A 17,179-nucleotide genomic window follows, 5' to 3' on the forward strand; every position below is an offset into this window, starting at 1 on the left:
ACATACAAATGAAATGGCTGTTGCTGAAGGACTACAAAAAGGTGTTAAAATTTCATACCCTTCCAATTTTAAGACATTTAAAAAAGCACATGCAGTAGAATGTGCTTTTAAGCATGTAGAGACCAAAGATACAAAGTGACTCGATACCGGAAGTGTCAAGCACTTGCCCACTCAGTTTAGAACAAAAGTAACAGACTGCTCTGGAACTCAAACACATATACAATTACGATTTTATTTGTTAAAATACATAGCCAAAAGACAGCTTTACAGCAGGCAAAATAGACCACACATCCATTTTAGAAAAGTCCTTTTTGTTTCTTTAACTCTAAGGCCCCCTCTAGTGTTTGAAAACATTCACACGCAGCACACAATGCAATTGAAGGCACAGTCACCATATTTTACCCGAGACCTTCTGAAACAGAAAGAATACTCTGTTCAGTTCACATGGCATGAAAATCAATGAGAGAAACTGCCTAACCATAATTAATATTTCAAATTCTGCTATGATTCACATATTCATTATTCTCTCATTCAGTAATTTCTTTCTCTGTTATTTAATGCTGGATTGTTTTTAGATTAATACTTTGCTAATAGAGAAAAAAAACATATAATGCATGTAGGGAATTTAATTTCCCAAATAAGAAACATACCTCCTTGGAAAGCAACAGAAAATTAATTTAGTGTTACCAAATAGCCTATTCTGCTTTTACAGAAATTATCAGATATCCCTCCTGAAGTACATACTTAAATTTATTATATTTGGGAATCAGAAATTTCAAACTACATATATTTGAAGACTCACCAAATTGTAAATTTTCTAATAAGCCTTTTCAGTACCCTGTAAAAGGACGTGGGAAGTGCTTCTTTGCCGACAAATGCTGGCTCAGAAGAAAGTGATGTAAAGGAATCCTTAGAAGTTTATGCAGACATGGCACTACGTAAATCCAGTGATTTAATCTCATGTGCTTTTTAAAAAGATTGATTAAAATTAGGGGGAGGAAAAAAAAGCTTTTCTCTCTCCCAGCTAAAGCCTTTTAAAGTGTCTATTCCCATGTTATATTACAGAGTTAACTAGTCTTACTATTACTGGAAAATAAAAAGAAATCTCCATTTTCAGTGAAAGAAAATGATGCAATCTTGAGTAGGAGGCTGGCTGACAAAGATCTTATTAAGCTATTACTTCATATTCTTAAAAGTTAAGAGCACAATGAAAATTTGAAAATTTAATAGTGCTTGAAACAAGTTTAATCTGTATTAACTTTAAATAAATGACCAATTTGTCTCTCAATATTATCATATGGCTTCTCTGCACTGATCCTGCTTCTGTTTTCAAACTTGTCACTTGATAATGTTAGAAGTAAAAAAGACAGGACATCTAAAATGAGTTAAATAAAACTGGCTACATTTACAATTGGTCTAAACAATTAAGATGTCTATAGTCAAATGACTAGGATACAACGTTTTTAAAGTGCAACATGTACTCTTTTGGCTCAACATGAAAAGTTATATAACTGGGAATTACTGCAGGCATTTCTCCTAGGACAAATTTAATGAAAAGCTGTTTTGAAATCTCAGCCATGAAATTATAAATTATAAGGAACACTGAAAAATCATTTAAAATGAGTATATAAAATGCAATTACAAATAAAACCAGAACGGGAGAGGTAGCATAAAGTAAATAAAATCAAATAAATACTATACAATAGCATATAAAATTTTTGCTTATAAAAAATTGAAAATTGCATCTTAAAACATCCATTTTTCCCTTCATTTGAGGGCTTTACAATGAAATTAGAATTTAGACCTGGAGTCTATAATGTTTCCAAATGTTATTAATTACTGGTATTGTTTTTTGCCAAAACCTCTCTGATCTGTCGGTCAAGTTCACTTATTATTCGATCCTCGTGATTATACACACCCGTCCTCATCAAAGTATCCCTTTCTTCTATTAGGCGAGTCAAATAGTCATCCAAACCTTCTTCCAGTGCACTGCCATGTGGGCCGTCCACTTTTCCACTTGCAATCTCTCTGGAATCCTGTTTTTGTTCTTGTTGCCTTAACCTGAGAAGTCAAGAACAAATACTGCTCTAGCAGGCAACAAATACTGTTTTGGTTTTCTTAACGCCATTTAAAACAAAATGATTTAATGGTAAAACACGTTTTTAGTAATATTTTCAGGGAGAAAACAAAAACCAGTGTTACATTTGGCAGGTCAGACTTAGCACACTTATAAAAGACTGTTTTAAAAACAATACTTGTTTTTCTAATTATAAAATACATGAAAGCTGTAGAAATTTCTGAAATGTGTGAAAAAGAAAAAAATCATCATACTCTAATCCAAAGATAACCAATCTGAGAAATAATTTTCTGTATTTCTTTTCAATCAAAAATGCATATATATTTTAAATATTTTTCCTAAAAAATATTATATGCAGTGCTATATACTATATTTTTCCCCTTATTAATATAATGTTTTCTCCATGACACCATTAAGTGTTCTTCTAAAAGGCTTCATAACAGTCTATCATCTAGATGCACCATTATTTAATCACCCTTTATTGTTGATCTTTAGGTTAAACCTTTGTTATTACTGTTTTGAACATAACATTTCTTTCTAAATTCATTCAAAAAACATTGTACTGAACTCTACCTTCTATGAATGTCCCTAACTTGCTCTTTGGCAGCCAAATCATACTGTTATTAGTGGCCACTTAAATCTTCCTAGCTTTCCTCACATGAACCGTTTTTTAAATATCTTGCCCATCACTTAGGGACTCTGCTTTTGATTCTAATATATTTAATTTTGTTGTTTTCAGTTCTCTCTGAATCCTAATTTGTTAAGATATTAAAGATTCAATTTTGTATGATCTACAAATTTGATAGACAAATGGCTATCTTCATTTAAGCCATCAAAACAGTACTTAGCAAACACTAGAGGCTTAGTATATATTTGCTAAACTGAAATAAAGAAAGTGCTATATAGTCATGCATCACCTAGTGATGTGTAGCCATTGTAACATCCTAGCACAACACACAGAATATTTGTGATGCTGGTGTGAGCAAACCTACACACTGCCAGTCATGTAAAAGTATAGCACATACAACTGTGTAATACATAATACTTGATAGTGATAATAAATGTATGTTACTGGTTTATGTTTTTATTATACTGTACTTTTTACCTTTATTTTAGAGTATACTCTTTCTACTTATGAAAAAAAATAAGCTTGCTATAAGCTTGTTATGCCGGCAGCAGCCTCACACATCTTGTTTACTGTGTCTCTTTGACTGCATCATTCTCTCTTGTGCTTGATTTAGTCTCGTGTTGTTTTGTACAGTAACGTGCTGTACAGGCTCGCAGCCTAGGAGCAATAGGTGACACCATACAGCCCTGGTGTGTAGTAGGCCAGACCACCTAGGTTTGTGCATGTGCACTCTATGATGTTGACAGTGAAATCACCGTTCAAAATATTTCTCAGAACTTCTCCGTCATTAAGCAGCACATGACTATAGGATAGCAAAATCTGGAAAGGCAATGATTGTGTTATAATTAAATAATTTGCAGCATATTCCAAGTCTATAACACAGCAGATGCCAAATAAATATTTGCTGACTAAAAAAAGAATAATAGCATGAATGGAGCCTTATAGCACGGCACTGTAGACGTTGACCTTTTCCAACTGATATTTATACATTAATATTGTAAATGTAGTTATTTAATTCAGCTCTGAACCCACCTAAGATACTGACTTAGTTTTCCTAGCTCATACATGGAGATATCATGGGATATTTTGTCAAATGAAATGAATTGTATACCCCAAATTAATATGTTGAGGCCCTATCTCCAATGTGGTATCATGTCTCTAGCTTTTGGGAGATGATAAGGTCTAGATGAGATCATGAGGATGGGGACCTCATGATGGGATTAGTGCCACTGTGAAAAGACACTGGAGAGCTTGCTCACTCTCTTCCCACTATCTGAGGACAGTGGGAAAGCAGCTGTTTGCAAGTCAGGAAGAGAGCCCTCACCAGGAAACAACCATGCTGGCATGCTGATCCTCCAGAACTGTGACAATAAATTTAACTGTGCCCAATCTATGGTACTTTATGGCACTCCAAGCTAAGACAGTATGCTTTGCTGAAACAAAAATACTATTTCTTGATAAACTAAATTAAAAAGCCTTCTCCTAAACTTGCCTCCAAAAAGACTATAATTTGTTCTTATGCTGCTTCCTAAAGATGACTTTTCTAATATGAAATATTACTGAAATTGTAACTAAGATGAATGCAACACTACAGAGAAACCCAGTGTAGCCCAGCAGTTAAAAATACAGCCTCTGGAATCAGATTTGAACTCTGGCTCCCATGATTTACTAGCTGTGTGACCTTGGAAAAGGTACTGAAATTTCTTTAATCCTTGGTGTCCTAATCTCTAGAATAGGGATAATATTTTCCTCAAAAAGTTGCTCTGAAGGTAAAAGAAAATGAGATAAGCACGAGGCATTTAAAATAGCTCCTGGCACATGGCAAGGACTCAATAAATAAGAGCTATTATTTATATTAATACTATAACTAAATTAGAAATTTCTTATACTATTTGTAATTAATAATTCAGTATAATCAACTACCTTGAAATAGCAGGGATAATCCTGAAGTAGTCACACAAAAATAAAATTTAAGATATTAATGATATGAATGGAAACAAAAAAGCTAAATAGATTTGATATAGCTATATTTGTGACAAAAATTTTGAGTGTAATAATGGTCTTTGGCATAAATTTTCTACTGTACAAGTCAGCTACATTTTACAGTATATGATCTACTTTATTCTCAAAAGACCTGATGTAATTTCCTTGGCCCAATGACCAATTAAAAGGTTGTCCTATTAGAACTTTTGTTTTGTATGAAAAAGAAATGTAATGTTCTAGTTACTATACCTGTTCAACTCGTTTCTTATATCCAACAACTCCTGTCGCTCAGTTTTTACTGTATCTTTCTCCTCAGAAGCCAGGTAGCGTAGTCTCATCTGTTCCAGCTCTTCTTGCTGTTTTTTAAGACGAGCCATTTGACTTTCTTGCTCCCGCTTGAAAGAAACAAGTAAGCCAGATCCCCAAATTAAAAATATATTTCATATGACTTAGACTTGTGATTATAATCCCATCTGACAGTACCCATGATACAGCCATGCACTGCCAATTCTATGACACACATATTACCCAGAAATGACCAGGTTTTCTTCTCCTTATAAGCCATAATCTTTCATGACCCAATCAGTGACTGAGGTTAGCTGAATAGTATAAGATAACAGAAGCTAAAGGCAAGAAAGACTCTGCTGATGACGCAATAAATTGCCACAAGGACCAGTGGCAAGAGCAGCATCTAAGAAATGGGTAATTTATACAAAGATGTACCCAGAAAAATTCAGTAACTGTTCCTACACTGTCACTAATTCAACTCCCATCTTGGGTAACAATATGCCTTTCCACTCTTTACTCCAGGCTTATACAAAAATCCATGCACATGACAAAATTTCTTTAAAATACATGTGTAACATTCCACAGAATGAATATTCCATGATTTTTTTCAACCACTCTCTTAATAACAGACTTTTAGTACAATAAGCAATGCTGCACTAAAACACCCTATCATCCAGTATTACTCACAAATCTTTCTACATATTTTTTGGGGGACAGGTGCTTTTCTTTCTTTAGGTCAGAACCCCAAAATGGGAGAGCTAGACCAATAGGTATGTGTCATCTAGTAAAAAAAATTAAACATTTATTGAATAGTAACAGAAAATTGCCAAATCAGAAGTGTATATTTTGATAAAATTTCACAAAATGAACCACTCAACCACCATCCAGATAAGAAACAGAAAATTATCACAACTCCAGATGTCCCTGTTTCCATCCTTTCCCAAACATAACTACTACCCTATTTTCTAACACCACAAATAAGTTTTGACTGCTTTGAACTTTATATAAATGGAATTGGACAGTATATATTACTTTAGGTCTGGCTTCTTTCACTTAACATTGTTTTCAAACTCATTAGTATTATGTGTAGTTGATTCATGTTACTATTTGGCATTCCATTGGATGAATATACAATTTATTCATTCCACTGCTGAGGAACATTTGGGTTAGTTTCCAGTTTTGTATTATAAAGCTGATATGAAAAATACTGTACGTGCCCTTAGGCACATATTTGTATGCATTTCTATTGGATATATACCAAGGATTCACACTGCAAGTCAAAGGGTATGGGAATTTCAGTAGTAGTAAATACTGTCAGTTTTCAAAGTAGTAGTACAAATTAATACTTCCATGTGAGCACTCCGGAGTTCAATATTCTTGCCAGCACTTGGTAATGTCAGTTTCTTGTGGGTGTGTTTTTTTTTTTCATTTAAGCTGTTCTAATAGATTATGTAGCAGTATCTCATTGTGATTTTATTTTGCATTTTTTCAAAGACTAATGAGGTTGAACATGTTTTAATATTTTTAATGGCATTTGAATATCTTCTTTTATAAAGTTACTATTCAACCATGGACCTAGCAATATTTACTGAAAAACACCAGCCCCAACCCCTTGCTTGGCAGTATCACCTGTCATATGTCACCTCTGTCCATTACATGTATAGGTTTGTTCTGGACCCTTTAACCTGATTTATTTCTCTATCCTTGCATTAAAAGTACACTTAGTTACTGGAACTCTTATAATAACTCTTGATATCTGAAGAAATCTTCTATCTTTGGCTACTTCAAGATTCTCTTATTCTTGACTCCTGCATTTTCACATGTTTCAACTTCTAGGGCTAAAAAAAAAAATAAGGTCCTGCTGGGATTTGGTTATGCTAAATCTACAGATCAATCTGGCCCACATCATCGATTCTTTTATCAGTGAATATTGTTTACCTCTCCCTTTATTTAGGTTTTCTTTAATTTTAATACTTTATCCTCTGTACACTAAGAGTAGTATCTTTCTTTGAATGTGCACCTAGGTATTTGGTGCTTTTAGATGCTACTGTAAATGGCAAAGTTTTAAAATTTTCCTTCTCAAATTGTGTCTAATATAGAGAACTGAAATTGATCTTTATATATAGACTTTGTTTCCCACAAACTTATTAAACTCATTAATTCTGGTAGGTCATCTGTAGACACTTGTTTTTTTAAGTATGTAACAGTGTCATTTGCAAATGGTGGCACTTTTACTTTTTCCTTTGCAACTGATACACCCTTCCTTTCTCTTGCCCTATTACACTGGCAAGAACCTTTAGGACAATGCTGATAAGAAATGGTGATAGAGGGAATCTTTTCTCATTCCTGATCTCAGGGGAAAACTTTCCTTATTTTAAGAAAGACAGATTTTATGTAAATATCCTTTATTAGATTAAAAAATTTCCTTTATATTCTTAGTTTGCTAAGAATTGTTATTATGAATGGGTATTGACTTTTTCTGCATTTTTTATATGATCACTTAATCCCCACCCTCCCAACTCTATTCTTTTAAGATGGTAAATACCCAACTTTGCCTTTGTTTAATAAATAAGCTTGATTGTGGTGCTTACAAGTTTTGTATCTATATTCATGAGACTGGACAATTTATTTTGTTCTTATATCTTTATCAGATTTTAGGATCAAGATTATGCTGGTCTCATTTTTTAAAAGTGAGAAGTGTTCTCTTTTCCTAATTCCCAAAACAGTTTCTGTAAGATTAGTGTTATTTATAAAATGTTTACTAAAATTCAAATGTGAAGCCACCTGAGTCTGACGACTTCTTTGTGTGAAGGTTTTCACTGTGGATTCAAAGTCTCTAATAACTACATAACTACTTATATTTTCTGTTTCTTCTTGGGTCAGTGTTGTAAATGCTATTTCTCAAATTCACATAAAATTTTTCATACCATCATCCTCTTATCTTTAAATGTCTGTAGAATGTGTAGCCCTGTCTCCTTTTTCATTCCTAGTATTAGGACCTAGCCGTATTCTCTTTTTGTCCTTGAACACTCTTTGCCAAGGGGGAGGTTCCTTTCAAAAAACAACATCTGGCTTTTGTTTTGTTGTACATTTTCCTCCCATTTCACTGTTTTATTTCCTTGCTTCTAATATCCTTTAATTTCTTGTTCTTTTATTGACTGTTTGCAAGGGATATTTAGAGAAAACTTTGCTTTTCTTAGTACACTTGAGGCTATAAATTTCCCTCTAAGCACAGCTTCCATTAAGACTCATGTTTTCATATGTTGTATTTTCATCATTTTTCAGTTCAAAATATTTTCTAATTTCATTTGTCTGAAAGTTTTGTCAATTTCATTATGAAAGATATTTTCACTGGGTACAGAATTTTAGGTTGGTTGTTATTTTCTTTCAGTGCCTTAAGGCTATTATTCCACTGTCTTATGAATTCCTTCACTTTTGTTGAAAATTCATCTGTCAGTCTTATTGCTGCTCCTATGAAGGTAATGTCACCCTCCACACCCACAGCTTTTAAGATTTTCTTAGCTTTTTGACAATTTCATTGTGATGCATCTAGATATAGTTTACTTTGTATTTATCCTGCTGAGGGTTAGCTGATATTCTTGAATCTATGACTTGGTATCTTTTTCACTTTTATAGAAGTCTCAGCCTATATCTCTGCAAATATTGTTTCGCTCCCTCATTTTCTATTTTCTCCTAGGGGTTGCTATATGTTAAATGTTTGCATCTTCCCAAAATTCTTATATTGAAACCTAATCCCCAATATGATGTTGTCAGGGGATGGGGCCTTTCAAAAGTGATTAGGTCATGAAGGCAAGCCCTTATGAATGAGATTAATGCCCTTATAAAAGAGGTCTGACAAAGCTCCCTAGCCCCTTCTGCCAATATGAAGACACACTAAGAAGATGTCCATTTATGAACTGGGAAGCAGACCCTCACCAGATGTAGACCCTGACAAGGTGTACACCTGATCTCAGACTTTCAGCCTCCAAAACAGTGAGAAACAAATTTCTGTTGTTTGTAAGCCACAGACTCTGTGATATTTTGTTATAAAAAACCACATGGATTTAGACAGGTCTATAGTTACAAAAGGCAGTCAGTCTCATATACTCTGTCCCATATGTTGCTTATGTTTTTTGCTCTATTTTCCATCTTCTTTTTTTCCCTCTGTTTCAGTTTGAATACTTTTCATTGACTTATCTTCAGTTCATACATTCTTGCTTCTGCTGTGCGTAATCTGCTCTTAATTCATCTACTGAATTCTTACATTTCAGTCACAATACTTTTCAGTTCCAGGATTTCTATATGATTCAAAAGGTTCCACTTCATTCATACATTTCTCTGTCATCACCTACTTTCTAGAGCATAGTGAGAGTAGTTATTTCAAACTCTGTATCTGGTGACTCCAAAATCGGGATTACCTGTTGATGTACTTTTGAGCCAAAGCCATAAAAAGGCATTCCACAATAAGGACATGTAAGTGGTTAATAAACATATGAAGAGATGCTCAATCAATCAGGGAAAGGAAAATTTAAGCCACAACATGATACTATTTCACACCCACCAAACTGGAAAAAATTAATACATCTGAACAGCCACTGGACATGGTGTAAAGAATAACAATTATATACCACTCTTAGGAACTGCAGATTTGCATAACCACTTTAGAAAGTAATTTGACAATAGTGAAGCAGAAGAGATGGGCAAACCCTACTAACAAAAATTCCACTTTTAGAATATAAACACTAGAGAAACTCCTACATGTACAAAAATTTTGTGTTGTCTTATTAAAGGAAAACTTGGGAAAAATATGAGAAAAGACTGGATAAATAAATTTTAGTGTATCCATATGTTTAAGTTTTATAAAGCAATACAAAATGAACTATAGCTACTTGCATCAAAATAGCTAAATCTCAAGCAATTCTGAGTTATGGGTAGTCATAGAAGAATGATTCAAAGAGAATGATCCTATGTACATAAAGTTTAAAAATATACAAAAGTAAATAGTGTTGTTGACCAATATTTTCAATATATCTTATAAAATTATAAAGAAAAGCAAAGGAATAATAAATACCACATTCAGGAAAGTAACTACCCTCTGGAGAGGATACGGCTGACAAAAAGCACACACACTTCCAAAGGACTGATAATGCTCTGTCTCTCAATCCAGGAGGTGGGGGTTGTGGTGTATAAGAATCTTTGAAATGTACAATATATATATATATTTTAATAATTTTTTAATGAAAAAGGAAAAGTACACTAAATTGTTTTATCTGTCTGAGGAGGGGATAAGGTTACTGGTGATTTTTATTTTCTATGTTATATGATGCTATAAAATTTGCAAGCAGAAAAAATGGTAAGTTATTTAATTTCAGGTTACTCTATAAAATTTTACCTTTATAAAACTTGAAACATTTTAGTTCTAAAACATGAGAAAAGCCTTGAGTTTTTAATCAAGGATCCAGCATTAAAAATCACCACACACGCACACACAAAAATTAGAGGTTAGTGAAAGAAATCCTCTCTGCTGCCAGGTGCTCTGGGTTAAAGGCTCCTCAATCAAGAGAGTATAATCTTTATTTTGCCTTGGCTGCCTATAAATCCAGAGAGGAGATGTAAACATACATACACTAGACTAAACACCGGCTAAAAAGTGGCCACTACATACTCTCCCACTCACACATACCATGTAAGTCTGTGGGAAAAAAGCTTACAACTAAACTAAGGAACTCAAGTAAAGTTTTCTGAAAATAACCCAGAGCTGACAAGTCAGTAGGAGGGCCTGGATGGTTTCAAGACACAGTTTTTAACCAAGACTTGGACCTCCAACTGTTTTGTTAAACAAAGATTTACATCCTATCCTTGGCTAAATTACTTATAAATTAATCAAATTAATTACTCTGAGTGGATAAGCAGGAGGCTGGACAAGATAGTGCCGATGTCAGCCAATGAAGTCTGTGTTGTTTTAACTAAATATATCAGCTTAGTTTTAAACAGATCTACTGTGCACAAATATGGTAAGGGACCCACATCCTACCCAAAATCTCAGTTCTCAGTCCTCTACACAAGGATATTTGTTGTACAATTTAATTCAAGTATTTGTTTTGGTTTAAAAATATTTCTGTAGTATAGCTTCATGAAGATGGGGGGGAAAGGAAACTAAATTACCCCTTAAACGTCTCACAACTAGGATTTCTCAGAGTGAGTGTTACACAGGACACCAAAGATTCCAAATCCAGGACGTATGGACATCACTTCCTTGTTTTCTAAGTCAGGACCCATTTTATGTTATATTTACTTATATTTTACAGCTGTCACTTACCCAGTTATCAAAAACACAAAAAAGTTTACAACTTGGAAACACAGACTTTTATGGCTATGAATCTGAAGAAAAGATTTTTTTCTAAATAATTAAAAGATTATGATTTTTTTAATTCACAGATTGACTACACTAGATCACCTTTGAGTAATGGAAATCTCTGTTTAAACATTTTTTTGGCAATAGGCACCAAGCATTATATCTTATTTCCAAGCTTTACCAGCTGGGTTTTGTCATTAACATTTATTAACAATCTAAGATACGGCTTTTGCTGTCTAATCCGTACTACACAAATGTTTTGTATGGCCCTCCAGAGGATTTTGCTGTGACAAATTACTGGCACAGATTATAGTCCCGTGGCTATTCACCCGAGGCAATGTAAAATTAACATGGTACTAATCCAATTTAAACAAAAAGTTGCACAAACAATTCTCTGAACAAAAGCAGAGAATTCCAATTTTATATTCAAACACAATGTTTTTAATAAAGCATTTAAGAAAAAAAACTGAAGTAATTTTCACATACATGAATTGTGCCTATTTGATAAAGTTATTAATTTTAACCTTCCAAAAACAGTTAATGGCAGAGCACAATTCACCATGGTAACCTCAAGGTCTATTACATTTCTTCTTAAAGTATTGCATCTCAGATGTGGTCTGTAGAACATCAATGATTCCTAGTGAACCTGAAATCTGTTTACAGTGTTGTTTCTAAAGGAGAAAGTTTGTGGGACAAGGAATAGACCTGGTCTGTAATGAGCACTGCACTCCAAGAATGAGACTATTTTCTTTCATGAAGTGGAAGTTTAGAGTTGAACCACTAATTTAATATTGTTTTCTTTTCTTTTTAATACTCTTACAATAACCAAAGAGAAAGGAGGCATGTGAACTTTTGTGATCTTGTTATTAGGGAAAAATAGATAAAATTACTTTGCCAATGGCTTTTAGGCAGGAAGGTAGAAAATACAAAGAGTAGTAAACAGGAAATAATGAATCAAATGTAAAGACAAAGAAGATCATAAGTGCATGGGGACGCATGTTAGTCAGGAGCGGTAACTGGGTGGACACCTTTTACAATGGACCTACCTCAGTGTCTCACTGTAATGCTAACAAAGAGCCATGAACTAGGAGGACTCTATTCATAACATTATTTACTTTCTTGTATTTCTAAAACCTCCTCAGTGAAAATAATGCCATCTGTCAATATTCACACATGAATATGAACATAACTTAATCAGTTTACTCAAAGTAAAAAGCTTTTGCATGGATATTTCTTAATAAGAAACATGACACTATGATGGAATTATCTCTTTCAATAATTAATGATTACTCATTTCTCCAAGGGAAATGCCCTAATTAGCAACTAACACATTTCCATCTTTTCATTACTAATTTTGGTAATGCCTTATAATTATTATTGCATTAGTCTCTTTTCCTTCACTCTACAACTTCTTCAATGAAAGGCACAATCTTCCATTTCTTCCCCATCTACTATCTATTTTAAAACTTTAAATGATTTCAAATCTAATAGTGATCTTTGAAACATTGTCTTTGAAACATTTCTCCCTTAGCTTTGAGTGACAAAATAGAATGACAACCTGTCCTCTTGTTTTTCTAATACTTATCTTCATTTGCATTTCTCACCACCCTGCTATATTCTTGTTAAATATCAGATGAACTTGAAGTTCCCCAGGAGAGAGCACTGCTGTATCTAGAGCATTTACCATGTCCAAGGTGCAGAGCAGGTTCTCAATAAGTACTTGCTAAATGAACAAATGAAATAACTATAGATGTTTCTTTAGACTCAATGCACTCTCATCTCTTTATACCCAAACTTTAGGGAGCATACCTACTGACACTCTTGCATATCTGCATATTTAGCCCTTACATGTTTTTTTTATTTCCCCTTCTCTGCAGATTTCTACAGAACATCTATTAAAACTACCATCCAAATACTGTTATTATTCAAACCATATCCTACCCCCCTCCCCTACTGCCGTTACTATTTAACAATATCCTCCTGTTCTCTAGACTTAAAATTTTTAAATTGTTGGTGCCTATCATTTCTCTGAACAGCTAGTCACAAATACCTCCAATATTTGTTCTGTTCATCAGTATCCAAAGCTACCATCTGAATTAGATGCCCATCAACTGAAACCAAGAACACTATACAATAGCTTTATGGCTCATCTTCTTTCAACAACTATCATTTATTGAGCACGTACTACTTACCAAACACTGTATTAAATGTTTTTAAATCCACTTATTTCTCAGAACAACCTGTGAGGAAAAATTTCACTGTACAAATGAGAAGACTAATCAGAGAAGTTAAATTACTCAAGTTGCAGAGGTAGGTAGAGGCAAAGCCCAAATACGAACCCAGGTCTCTTGACTCCAAGACCTTGTTGTAAACGGTATATGCTGCCTCTGATAGAATGCCTATTCTGTTATTTTAACATCTACTCTCATCACATTATTTTCTTGCTCCTAATTCCACAGGGATTCCTCCCTATTGTACTGTATATAACCCAAATATCTTGGCATCATGACTTGATACTAGCTTCTTCTCAAAATCACTTTAATTCTCATTATCAGAGCTTGTCTATCTAACAGCCAATGATGCCATTTTCCTTCCTAGGATATGCCAAATCATGACTTCTTCTGCCTCAATATTCTGTCGGCAATCCCTAAAGTCTTCCATGGCTCACTTTCTTCTCCTGGGAATTCGTTTCTTACTTGACTTCTATGGAATGAAACCATAACATTATAAAGGGGAAAGAACCTGAGTCTGGACTTTGGTCAAATGGTTCCAACCCTAAGCTCTATCACTTAGTATCTGTGGGATCATGTGCAACTTAACTTCTCTGTTTCCTTCATTTATAACATGGGAATAATAATATTACTTGCTATATAGGGATCTTTGTTAGGATTAAATGAAAGATATGAAGCACAACACCTGGCATACAGTAAGCCCTCGCTTAATGCTAACTGCTCTATCAGTATCATCATAATTACCCTCTTTTTCTCTAGTTGTTTTCTTTACCACCTTCCCTTCCTCCTCCTTAAACCTAAGAATTCTAAGTTCCATCTGTCACAGCACCAGTGATCACCTCTGCAAAGGATTCTTTGGTCTGTTAAGCACAATCACCCTCCCAACATCAAATCCATAATTCTAACTACTTGCTGAATTTTTCTGTAAAAATTAAATGTCTAGACTTGCAAGTCCTATTTCCTTCCCACACCATCAACTCTTTGTCTTAATAACCGTATTTGGGGGTACTGAGGCTTGAGCTCTTAACATCATCTTTGATTCTCTACTCTGCATTCCAATCAGGTATATTGTGCTACACAGAATGTACCAAATCCATGTCTTTTAAAAGAATCTCTTATCTTGCTCCCACCACTGCCACTTAAGCTCCAGTCCTTACCACCTGAAATGACCTCTAAAATGGGCCCTCCTCTGACCTCCAAGTAGAGTACAGCATTCTGACTTCCTGTCTCTTTACTATAATCATTCTATTCACTGTACTTACAACACCCCCAACCCCAACCTGCTACATTCTTAAATCACAACCAATTCACCAGAGGCCCACTTGAAATATCTTCCCTTCTGACACCTTTCCTAAGTCTTACTAAATGGGTATACTCTGTATGGCTCTTTTCAGGGCTCCTACTATTAGGCAGTAAATGTTATACTTATAGTTTTCTTCCCTATTATTAAATTGTAAGCTCCCTGAAAGACTATTGTTTTACTTGTATCTATAAATCTAGGGCAGTGCCTAGAATATAGGAGGCCCTCAATACAAAATATTATTCACTCATCTCTCTTCAGCCCTGTGAACATATATAAAATATTTACTTTTGTTAATACAGCAGTCTCTCCCTTCTTTGTGGTTTTGTTTCCAGTCGTTTCAGTTATGTAAACTCAAGGTTCGAAAATATTAAATGGAAAATTCCAGAAAAAAGCAATTCATACGTTTTAAACTGCACACCATTCTGAGCAGTGTGATGAAATCTCATGCTGTGCCACTTAGGACGTGAATCATCCCGTTGTCTAGCGTATCAATGCTGTATACACTACCCATTCATTAGTCACTTAGTAGCCCTCTCAGTTATCAAGTCAACTGTTGTGGCATCCCAGTCTTGTGTTCAAGTAATCCTAATGCTGTAGCAAATGCCTACATCATTCACCTCACTTCACCTCATAACACAGGCACTGTGTCATCTCATATCACAAGGTGAATACAGTAGGATATTTTGAGAGAGAGACCACATTCAAATAACTTTTATTACAGTATATTGTTATACTTGCTCTATTTTATTATTAGTTATTGCTGTTAATTTCTTACTGTGCCTAATTTATAAATTAAACTTCATCATAGGTATGGATATAGGGAAAAAACAGTATATAGTGGTGGGCAAAAATAGGTTTAAGGTTTATAGTGTGAGTACGCAAAACAAAGTTTATTCTTGTAATTATTGTATTTTCCATACAAACAACTGTAAACCTACTTTTGCCTACTCCTGTACTTAGGGCTCAGTACTATCTGTGGTTTCAGGCATCCACTAGGGGTCGAGAATGTATCCCTCATGATTAAGGGAGGACTACTATATTATTTTATACTTATAATCTCAACTCATCTCAAAGCTATGTTAGCATAATTTGCCTTATTTATTCTCCTAGAGTCTAGTACATACTCCTTAATGAAGGTGGTAAGCATTTAGTACAATACCACAAAGATGTTTAATAGCACTTGCTGGTTATAGAGACATATGAAGAAAAATACAAATCTGAAAGACCCTCTGTACCAAATTTCGTTTAGAAGAAAAGCAAAACTTATAATAAGCTAACCATTATTGATCCTTACAAGTTTTAGGTCAAGTAGATTAGATTCAAAATAAAAATCTTGCTTATAGTTTATTTGATCTTAATCATCTGAAGAAATTACACCCAAAGTTAAGATATATTTCTCATGAAGCATGTGTTATCTAGTAATAGGAAGGAAAATGTAAATTCAGGAAGCTATCACTTTTAAACTCATAAAATTATGCAAAACTTCCCTGTGATTCCTTCCTTAATTGAAAAGTTACCTGTGTCTTCCTAGGAATAACATTAAAATATGTCCTTAAATTTGAGAACATGATGAAATTTTTAAGTTATCCTTAAATTTCTCCCCTCAAAAGTACTCCCAATAGAAAGAAATTAATACTGAAGAAAAGAATGGTAGTTTTATAAGTAAAAGAAATTATCCAATTTCTTCTGGGAAAGAGGACAGTTGGTGATTAAAGAAAAGAACCTAAACATTTCAAGTTTCAGCTTTTAATTTAAAAAAGGAGGATCTTATATATAACACACACAAAAAATAGTCCCAATCTCAAAAATAGCACTGGAGATTCAAATGCTGACATCTATCTGAACGTAACAGGTAATGACAAATACGCAAACTTGTAAAAAATCAAGGGGAAAAGACATAAAAAGAATAATCCATCATCAGCTATAAACTACATACCTGTTTAAGTCTGGCAAGTTCTTTCAAAGCTCGTCCCCACTGCTGCTTGTAATGCAGTTTAGATTTAGTTGCAGATTCCAACTTTCTTTCAAGTTCAACCTAACAGTGATTAAAATCATATCAAGTGAAACACTATACCACTGTGTACAATCACTGAAAGATAATATATACAAAGAGTCTGGCTTAAGAAAAGAGTTTACATAGTGTAACATACGACATCATCTAAAACTGTTATATAATTTACTATAAATATTATGGCACATGAACATTTTCTTGTTTAAAATATAGTCGTATTTTTACTGCCTAACAGCCTATACTAAAAGGAACTGAATTAGTCTTAACCTCCAGACAGTTACTAAAAATGTATTTAAAACATGA

At 34.0% G+C, this 17,179-nt stretch overlaps 1 protein-coding gene across 3 annotated transcripts in view; it reads right to left on the reverse strand.

Annotated features, from left to right (window-relative positions):
- Positions 1–218: 218 nt before the first annotated feature.
- The window catches only part of CEP120 (centrosomal protein 120), a 55,187-nt gene continuing 38,226 nt past the window's right edge, over positions 219–17,179 (reverse strand). For all 3 annotated transcript variants that reach the window (XM_087815516.1, XM_087815517.1, XM_016217797.2), the window contains 3 exons: positions 16,802–16,900; positions 4,938–5,083; positions 219–2,061 (listed from right to left, as the gene is read on the reverse strand). In XM_087815516.1, the coding sequence (XP_087671642.1) occupies positions 1,833–2,061; positions 4,938–5,083; positions 16,802–16,900 (474 nt within the window). In that variant the 3' untranslated portion in view covers positions 219–1,832. The remainder of the gene's footprint in view (positions 2,062–4,937; positions 5,084–16,801; positions 16,901–17,179) is intronic.

The sequence above is a fragment of the Miniopterus natalensis genome, chromosome 3 (assembly GCF_054644295.1).
Source record: "Miniopterus natalensis isolate mMinNat1 chromosome 3, mMinNat1.hap1, whole genome shotgun sequence".
NCBI lineage: Eukaryota > Metazoa > Chordata > Mammalia > Chiroptera > Miniopteridae > Miniopterus > Miniopterus natalensis.